Genomic DNA, 10,241 nt, shown 5'->3' on the forward strand with positions numbered 1-10,241 from the left:
TGCAGTGAAGGGTGGAGAGTGAATATTTTGAGGTCAGGAGGGACATTTGCTAATGCAGCAGCGCTAACAAGGTTCACAAGAGAGCTCTGACAAAGCATCACATTGAACCTGGAATAGTATGTTATGAGCAAAAGCCTTCTTACGAATCATATACTTTTATTAGATGCCGAATAAAAAAAAAAAAAAATCTAACTATTTCTATGCATTATGTCTAGGTTGACATTTTGCTCTGATCCAACAGATCACTGCTTATGATGACAGACAATGGAGTATATTTGAATATGCAATGACATATATTGGGTTCACCTGAAAAGAATAACTATAAATGTCGGCCAGGTCACAGAATATTAAAATGAGTGTGAGAAAAAAAAAAGATGTCCCCTAACTACTAACTCAGATGTTGTAAACCCACTGATGCAAGAATTCTCCATGGGTTTCTACACCTTTGAAAAGTGTGAACACAACAAAACATTGTAAGGTGAAAAGAAAGCGAGGACATCTGTTGTTTTTTTTTTCTCTTATTTACACACACACACACAGTTATATGAATGAAATATAGTTCAACTAAGATCATAGTGTTGTATTTCATATGAAAACATGAAAAGCTGTCTGTAATACAATATCAACAAGGTTTCAGTTGATGCCAAGTCAATTATTACAGGCATAACAGACTGTAAATAAACCATGAACTATGCAATGCACAATACAGTCCATGTTAAACACAACACAACAAACAGCAATGCTATTTGATAATTGTAATAGTATTAAGGAAAACTGACTTTTGCATTTAAACATAATGACTAGCTTATAAAGTTGGTACTTAGTACAATAGACAGAGGCGGTACAACAGCAGGGTGGTCTAAACTGAAATAAAATTCACTGAATATTTATTATGCAATCCCACCTAATGCTAATGAATGATCCAGCAGTATGTTTACATGCAAAAATCAATTAAATCTACCTGGTCTTTTTCCAGTCTTCAACAGTCCAAGTCTGTACCCATAATTCTTACTCTTGCCTGCAGAGTAGAACCTGATGTGGTATTCTGTTGTTGTAGCTCATTCAACTCAAGGTTTTTTCCAGACCGAGATGCTTTTTTTGCTCACCACGATTGTAAAGAGTACCTATTTAAGTTTCTATATCCTGCTCGTTTGAAACAATTTTGAAAATTTCTTTAGGCACATTTCATCAATATGGTTAAATCTACAGAACTGTCACCCATTTAGTGTTCAATGTTTTACCCCGTGTAAACTTTGGAGAAATATTTTTCAGATCAGCAGTTTCTGCGATTCTCAAACCAAACCATCTGCTACCAACATCCATGCCACTGTTGGAGATCACACTTTTTCTTTTTTCAGCCTTGTGAACATTAACTGAAGCTCTTGACCTGGGTCTGGTCGATTTTTCTGTGTTGTGCTGCTGACACGATGGGTTGATTAGATAATCACAGGAATGTACAGACTTTCCTAGAAAAATGTGTGTGTGTGTGTGTGTGTGTGTGTGTATATAAATGTCAAAAAACAATCCTCAAGAAACCAATATCATATTGTAAATGGAAAATTAGATTTTGTGATAAATGTTAAATTGAGTAAATGTTCAAGAGGAGAATAAGGTCATATAAATAGTAAATTCTAAAGACGAAGCAAAAAGCAAATCAAGGAGGAATCACATTTTTGACGTTTCAATTTCATCTTGACATCCTGCCATTCTAGAAGGGGACTTAATTTTTTTTTAACCTCGATTATAGAACAGACCTTAATAGAGGTGCAGGAGGTTACATGTATCAAGAATCATTTCCTCGGTTTATTTACTGTTAATCTCAGGTGCTATATTAAACCTACGAAATCAACTTGGGAATGTTTTCTGGTTTGGGGATGCAGTTAACATGTTTTCACACTTCTGAGACAGTAAAATGACTGTTATATATCCAGGAGCTGGTTTCATATGTGCCAATCATTACTTTAAAATACTTGTAGTTGGACAAGAGTACTAGGTGTTAGTGGAGACTTTATCCTTTTGGGTAATGTGGTGCAATTTCTGCAGAGCACTGACAAAAGCAGATCATCGCAAGAGATTTTTGAGTATTTTGAATCTCAGCCCCAAATGTTACACTATAATGTCAGTATTGCTAAAGGGCCCAAGACACTTTGCAAGCAATGCTGCAGCTGTCATTCAATGAGTGCATCATGAAATAATTAAGTGTTATATCATTTCTTGGTTGCCTCTTTGGAGTAAAAGAAATAGTACAGATCAGGAGCCCTGATCATTAACTTTGAACAATGTAGAATTACTCAGCAGTCGTAAGGAAATTAGTATTTTTCATTTTCATTCACCTTCAGTAACTGCTTTATCCTGGAGATGGTCATTGGATCCTGTTAAAGGACCATTAGGCATGAGGTGGGAATACACAATGGATTAGACACCGTTTTATACAGTTTAGATACAAGTTCAGTTATTATTAGCATGTTTTTGGGAGGTGGGAAGAGAACCCAAAAGAAACCTGGGATAAAGATGTACATTCACAGAAACACCAGAGCAAACCAGGATCAGAATTGAACCTTAGACACAGAAGCTGTGAGGTAGCAGTGTAACCTATACCACCACTATTAAAGAAACAATCCCTTATTGTTATTATTATTATTTTTTTTTATCAGATTTGCAAATTCAAGGCCTCCATGACTTCTTGTCATGCTTTCTCAATAATAACCTCTGCACGTTTGACTTTCTGGATTTGTCATACAAAAGCATTATATCCTGGAAGAACTTGAGCAGCTGTCTCGTCTTTGCCCTAGGCTATCACTTAAAGCTGACCTCACATTATTACAGTATCGAAAAAGCACAGGTCTCACAACAAACAGACCATGTTGCTGTGAATGTAATTCACAAATATCCCACACAGTCCTATCCTACACAGTGCAGGAAACATAATTGAAGCACGCAATGTGTTGTGAGTAATCGCTGCTTAAAATCTCATTGTTCAGTTGCTTCTGTAGATCTTTCGATTGTGTCCCTCAAATGCTATCAGTAATGGATCATCTCACAGTGGGATTTTTTTTGTGTGTTTATTTCATCTTTAAAAGAAACAAAAACACTGCTAAAATAATTGCAAGTTTTAAACATCTTGCAATTTCTTTTTTTTTTTCTCTTAAATCAAAACCAATTTGTGCAATGCTTACTAATGGCATTAACAGGCCAGATGCTTGCTGAGCCTATCTAAGTGAGCGTGCCAGTTTCTGGTTCTGGAGGCAATAACATACGGTTTTGCTTGCAAATCATGTAAACAGATCTGTTTGGGTTTAGGCAATGCTACAGAGAGACGTGCAGGCAGCTTCACACCAGCCTGCCATCTGGGTCTGCACAGAGAATAGTTAGGACGACGATACAGACACACTTTCGGCAGCGCGGGTGTCAATTTGCTTTGCTTGTTATTTTCTGTCATCTTGATAGTCTTTTGAGGCAACAGAGCAGCTAATAAAGGCGCAGCAAAAAGGCTGTAAATGCGAGCAGGAGGGGGGAGGAAGGCACCCAGCTGAGTGCTGAACTTGTGTAGACACCACCAAATCAGCTTAATTCAGATCTTTTTACGAGCTGCACATGTGCGCATATCAAAAGCTTCTCTCGCATTCATGTGTGAATACAGTCAGGTAATCTGGTTAGATATGGTATGTAACACAATACCGTCAAAGGCTATCTCGATTATAGAACAGATTTTATGTTTTGCATCTTTTTTACAAACCCATTCAGGTTCTGAATGTATGTACATATGTTTAGATATGTTTAGATTGCCCATCTACATCAAGATAAACACACCTGGAAAGGTTCCTTCATCCCACATCCTGGAGATATTCTCATCAAATAAGTGCAAAGGTAATGCCTTTAAAGGAAAGACAGGCTAGATGTTTTTAATGATGTTACCATGGATATTTGGTTGTCTAATAGTTGAGAACATTTAATGAAGGAAAAAAAAGGATCCGACTACACCACCAGATCCCTTCATTATAATTAACTCTTAGCTACCTGTGCTAATCACGCAATAGAACAGCCATTAAAATGACTTTTAAATAACCCACCTAAGCACCATCCCTGCACAACCTGCAGATAAGTGGAGGGAAGAGGCTGTGAGCCTTGTCACAGTTAATATGATGGGTGAACATACAAGCAAAATTAGCATTAAGCTCCAAAACAAATCAGGACAGGACGTTAATCAAACTGGCAAAGATATTTGAATTTTTTTTACTTTATTTTCAAAACAGTGTACCTAAAAGCAGTGCTTTAATTTTACCTTGGGGGATTCCTTGGCTTTGTCTTGACAGTGGGTCTTCCAAAGAACATGTTATCATGGAAATGATCGGCCCTGTGGCTGAGCAGGAAACGCAACACCAACAGATGCCCCTTTTAGGAGCAACCTGAGCACCAATACACACTCAAAAAAAAAAAAAGAGGGGAACAGCATGGCAACCATCCATAATGACTTCCCACCTATAGATTAGCATACATAAGATAAGAGGTTATATAGGTTTAGAAATACATTTGTTTTAATTGCATTATATGGTGATGCATATTAAGGGGATATGGTTTGATTTAGTTTTATTAGAAAGAAATTGCATGCAACCCATTCATATTTCCCAGTTAAAAATTATCGTTGTTTCCTATGAGGTGATTTTGCAAATGATCATGCACAAAGCTTTTGTCTGAAAGATGGAAGGAGGAAAAGTTTCCCCTTATAATAGGACTTGCAAACGACTTCTGCTGTCATTGTAAGTCGAGAGGCCGTCGCAGGGAAACAGCTACATTGGTACGCTGGAGTCCAGTACCTGCTGAATGAATGAAGAGGGGCTTAAATCAAGCTTCCCAGTGGGAGAAGCTTGACCAATCATCGGTGACTTCTTATGAGTAAAATTTGATAGGGGGAAAAGTTTTTGCAGCTTTAAAAAAAAATAAAAATAAAAAAAAGTTAGAATGTCAACACACACACACACCAAGATGGCCTTGATTGCACTTAAATCTCACACACAAACACACACACAATAAAGCAGACATACATGCTATCAGTTCCAGCTGATTTATTTGTCAAGATACAGACTTCAGCATGACGACATGTAACGCATTTTCCTTTGCTACAAAAATGCAGATGGTCCATTTCAAGAGTATATTGCACAAAATAATGAAAAATAAAAATGCCATTAAGATGGTAAAAATGCAAAACAATGTTTTTTTTTTTCCAAGTTTCACACCTGCTATTTGGGACCCATTCACACTGATATACATAAACTCCTAGCTTTTACTATATTACAGAACATATACAATCTTGAATCTAGTACCAGCAAAGAGGCCTAGAATTTCCCAATTCCATTGTACATCTCTAGAGAAACGCATGGTCAGATCTACACCTGTACACAGCCTCGAATGTGAAATCATACCAAGGCATTTTGAAGATGCAAAGATGATGTCATTAAACTCTTGCATGCTTGAAATCAATGAAACCGGGTAGAAGTGCCTGAAAAAACCTCACTGAGAGCACAGTAAGAACATTCCCTTTAACTGTACAAAAATATGCCAGAAAATATTTCACTTTTTTTTTTTAAAAGATGAGGTATGTTGGTTATGTATCAAAAACTCGTCCTGCCATACCTGTGTCCTAACAGTTTTAATCTCCACGTCTCCATTGGCTGGAGGGTTACAAAAAACGAATTTGTGGCATACAGAAAAGAAAAAAAAGGTCACATAAAACCCTCTGGAAAAGTGAACATCCTGAAGTGGTGTAGACTCGCCTCCATCCGAGGGTCAGCTGCAGTTTCAGCTCTCTGTAGACACACCAGGTGGGATGTGAATGCATAGTTCAGCTTTGACATTTTGCTCTCCACCTGCGGTCTCACACTCAATTAAACACCCATAAAAACCCTGTGACGGTGACAAAACTTTTGCAATTTTTTTTTTCTCGTGCCATGTCACCTTTGTAGTGGCCGCTTCCGTTTCCTCCTCACGCTACCCGGAAGGGGCACAAGCCCAAGAGGCAAGTCTGAAAGAACCTGAAGATGCGCCGGGCTCCTGGCTAACCGAGGGCAAATGGGCCTGTTAGTAGGTGAACACCAAGTCGGAGAAGTTGGCCTCAAGCCAGTCCCCAGCGATCATCTCGCTCAGCTCCGGTGTGCAGTAGTCCGGGAACTCGAAGTGAGAGCCGAGGCTGCCTTCACTAAACGAGTCCAAGTCCTTATCCACCAGAGACAGGCACAAGTTCCCTGAAGTGTGGTTGTTCGGCTCGCCGCCTGCCGCCAAGTTCAAACTGAAGTCGACCAGCAGGTCGTCCGCGTCCTCACCGCACGACGACGACGAGATGGACGCGGAGCGGAAAGACGGAGCCGGCGAGAGCGCGGAAGGTCTGCTGGCGTGGTGATGCTGCTGCTGCTGTTTCGTGATGTTCTTGAAGCTGTAAAACATTCTGGAACTGGCTGTTGCGCTCGCGCGCCCGGACGACTCCTCGTACATGCTCGCGCCCTCCGACTCCGTGGCCGAGCTCAGCGTGGGACTCGCCGGCACTTTGGCCACGCCGTACGGCCTCAGGTGCTCCTCGTCGTCCTCGACTTTAAAGCGCACGGGGGACTCGTCGTCGTAGTCGTCCTCATCATCATCGTCGTCGTCCTCATCATCGTCGTCATCTTCGTCGTCCGTCAGTTCCCTCTTGACCGACTTGCTTACTTTTAAGTGCGTGAACGCGTAGTTGCACCGGACGTCTTGCGCGGCTCTGGCGCCGGCTCCGACGTTCCCCGGCTTGCTGGGCTTCACCTTCGTGCACTTCTTTGGCGCGGCTTTGACAGCCTTGTTGCCGTTTTTCTCCGGAGACAGCGCGCCCGGTTTGGAAGAATTGTCCAGCTTTGGCTTCTTCTTCGGTCTGTATTTGTAGTCTGGATAGTCAGCCATGTGCTGCAGGCGTAGCCGCTCCGCTTCCCGGATGAACGGGATCTTCTCGCTGTCCTTCAGCATTTTCCAGCGCTTGCCGAGTCTTTTGGAGATCTCGGCGTTGTGCATGTCCGGAGACTGCTCCATGATCTTCCTCCGCTCGATCTTAGACCACACCATGAACGCGTTCATTGGCCGCTTGATGTGGCCGCTGGCTGTCCGGCACCAGTCTGGTTTTGGCGGCACCGGGCTGCAGACGCTCATTTCGGCTTCCTCTGTGTCGGTGGCCTCGCGGGACGCGCCGCTCTCTGTCTCGCTGTGCTGTACCATCATCCGCCGTGCGACTTCACGCTGCCTCCCGTTCAAACACGCGTCTCTCTCCCTGTGCTTCTTCCACTCGCTGTGATTTGTTTTCCCCCCCACTTTCCTCCTTCCTGTAGCTTTAAAGCTCAACTCAAACCTCTTCCCAAAGTTACTGACTGCCTTCTTAACTACTTCTCGGCGTTTTTTTCCAGGCCTGCTGCGTCACCTATAATTATCCAATAGCGCCGCTTCGCCCCGCCCCTTCCAGCGCCAGCGGCTGCTCTGTTAACCCATCGCTTCCACTGCCTTGATATGGTTGGTGGAGCGTATTTGTGGGCGGGGTTATCAGTGTCAGACGCGCAAGGGGGGATATGTAAGAACATGGTCTTGTCAAGGAGAGAGACATCCGTTCATTTCACCAAAACGTGCACTTAACACAGTCTGGGTGTTTGTGCCATCATAAAATAAATGTGTACCTAATAGTTTTTATAATGAAAAGTCATGATTCTTATGAACAGCAGTGTTTGTCTTTTTATTTTATTTTATAGTAGTGTATTTTCCTAATAGACTCTCCATGTATGTGAATATCCATGCAAAATCTACCACTGTACTCTAATTGTTATACTAAATATATTTTCATATCTTTCTGAAAAAAACATTTACAATACATTTATCTTTGTGTTTGCATAGTTAGGTAAGAAACATGAGGAAAAGAGAGTGTGCTATGCCATAGAGGAGAAGAAGCTCTTTCTCCACAGGGCACCTCAGACATCAACAGCTTGAGACTGATGCGAAGCATCTACTGATAACAGCTTTAGTCTCTCTCTTTCTCTCTCTCTCTCTCTCTCTCTCTCTCTCTCTCTCTCTCTCTCTCTCTCTCTCTCTCTCTCTCTCTCTCTCTCTCTCTCTCTCTCGTTCTCTCATTTTCTGTCCCCTAGAGGGCAATCATTTACCCCTCTAAAACCACACTGCCCAGCCAGCACTAACACGGTGCTGCCCTTCCCTCTGCTATTCTCATGTGATGACACATTAGAAATGCAGTGAAAGGATCTTGCCCTGCCTCTTGCTTCCCGCAGGCAGTGCACGGTCACTTTTGCACCGAGTTATTGAGATATTGCTTCAGATTAATTTCCACCACCACGGCATGCTGCTACTGGCCCACATTGCTGACCGACTGCTGAGGTGGCTAAAGATCAGCTGCTTCACAGCAACCGCCTCTCAGTCATTTGACCGTCTGCAATCATGCCATAGCTTGTGACATGTTAGACTCATTATGATAAACATTTTTTAGTTTCATATGGTAAACATTTCCAGTACACTGAAATGTGTTTGATGTACAGGGGTTTGGGGTGGGGTGTGAAGCACTAAGGCGGTGTCTAAAGAATTCCTACTGGCACATTAGGTGTCTCATGCGGTACCTACCCCTACCCCCATCAATAATAGACTCCTACTCTGAGTTACAGTAAATTAGGTGGCACTTTTTTAAAACACCTATCTGAGAGAAAACGCAAAAAAAATAAAAAATAAATCTGACAAAGTATGAGACAGAGAAAAGAGGAGAGACATTAGAAGAAAGAGAGCCCTCCAGATGGGAATGACTCATCTCCTGGCTGGTGTTTATCGTCCAAAGCCTGTGCACTGCTGCTCCCCCCACAGCAGCACAGAAGGAAGGAATCGATAGGTAGCCCTGACTATCCACTATCTGATATTGAAGATGAAGGAATGTATTCTTTCTGAATGGCCCCCAGACTGGTGTGTTCGATATTCCTTCAATCTTGTCAGCTCACAAAAGGCCAAATTCGGATTAGGTAACTGCAGGGCCTAAGCACCGTGGCAGCCACACTCACTAATAAAAGTTTTAATTTTAGACACATCTCTGATATAGAGGCATGCATTTCTTTTGAATGTAGTTTTTTAATCTTTGTAAGGTTTTTTTCCCTTTTAACTTAAAGTGCAAACCATAGAAAACAAATGTCACACTTTCAGAAGTAGCTGTTCAGTTCGGGTGGAGAGTCACATTCACATAAATGAGTTAACTTCGCTACATCCTGGCCATTGATTAGGAATGCGGCAGCCAGCTTTGGTCTTGGGGGACACGGCTCGGCTAATGGCCACCGTTAGACGTGTGAACTCAAAGCACAGTTCAGCAGGTATGCAAATGGCCTGTTGTGAGTGTTATGTCACACTTTTATTTCTGGGGGCTGTAAAGCTGTGTGAATAAGCAGTTGGCAAGCTTTTACCAGGGCTTATGGGGTTATCTCAAAGATGGTCTAATAACTACAGCTTTAAAAAAAAATGAATGATGAGGAAAGAACATTTTTGGATTATTTTTCTGAAATAACAAAAAAAAAAAATAATTATTGAGTATTTCATAAAAATGTAATGGGAAAAACTGCAATGCACATTTCAAGCCCTCTGTTTTGCTATTACTTTACTTCTATTTGCAATAGCATGACTGTGGAGAGGGAGAGTGTTGTTATCAGGGTTAGATAAGCACCTTCAGTAGTGCAATACATACTGTAATATTTCCATGTCCCCCACCTTTAGATATCGGAATCCCTGCTGCCACTTGACGAGAACGTAAACAAGCTGTCCTTAACACTGTGATGAGTGTTTGTACGCACACACACACACACACACACACACACACACACACACTTGGTCGTGTTGGTAATTCACCACTGTTCTACGAAACCACACAAACACATTTGTGTGTATAGTGTTCTGAGTTGAGTGAGTATTTTTTTCTGTCAGTACTGATGATCACAAAATGTTCACTGTAGTTACTTCTCTATTTCATATAAACATAGCTCTGAAAAGTGTTTATCATTAGCTCGAAAAGGTCTGAGGTACACTTTAATAAAAGGTCCAGGCTGATCTGGAAATACAGCTTGTGTTGAAATAATTTAAAACCCACTTAACAGGAAATGTAATCGGAGCGCTCAGTAAAGCAACAGGTTGTGAGAAAGTCTGGTTGTAACTGAAAAAAGAGAAAACATCAAACATTTGCTCTACAACATGATAAAAATGTGTCTCACAAA

The 10,241-nt window shown here is 41.5% G+C and overlaps 1 protein-coding gene across 1 annotated transcript; it reads right to left on the reverse strand.

Moving 5' to 3' along the window:
• Window positions 1–5,048: 5,048 nt before the first annotated feature.
• On the reverse strand, window positions 5,049–9,549 carry sox11b (SRY-box transcription factor 11b). The gene has a single exon (XM_083561814.1). It carries the CDS (start codon window positions 7,228–7,230, stop codon window positions 6,076–6,078), a length of 1,155 nt encoding a protein of 384 aa, XP_083417940.1. The 5' UTR covers window positions 7,231–9,549; the 3' UTR covers window positions 5,049–6,075.
• Window positions 9,550–10,241: the final 692 nt, after the last annotated feature.

This window comes from Silurus aristotelis (genome assembly GCF_946808225.1).
Source record: "Silurus aristotelis genome assembly, chromosome: 15".
NCBI classification, from domain to species: domain Eukaryota; kingdom Metazoa; phylum Chordata; class Actinopteri; order Siluriformes; family Siluridae; genus Silurus; species Silurus aristotelis.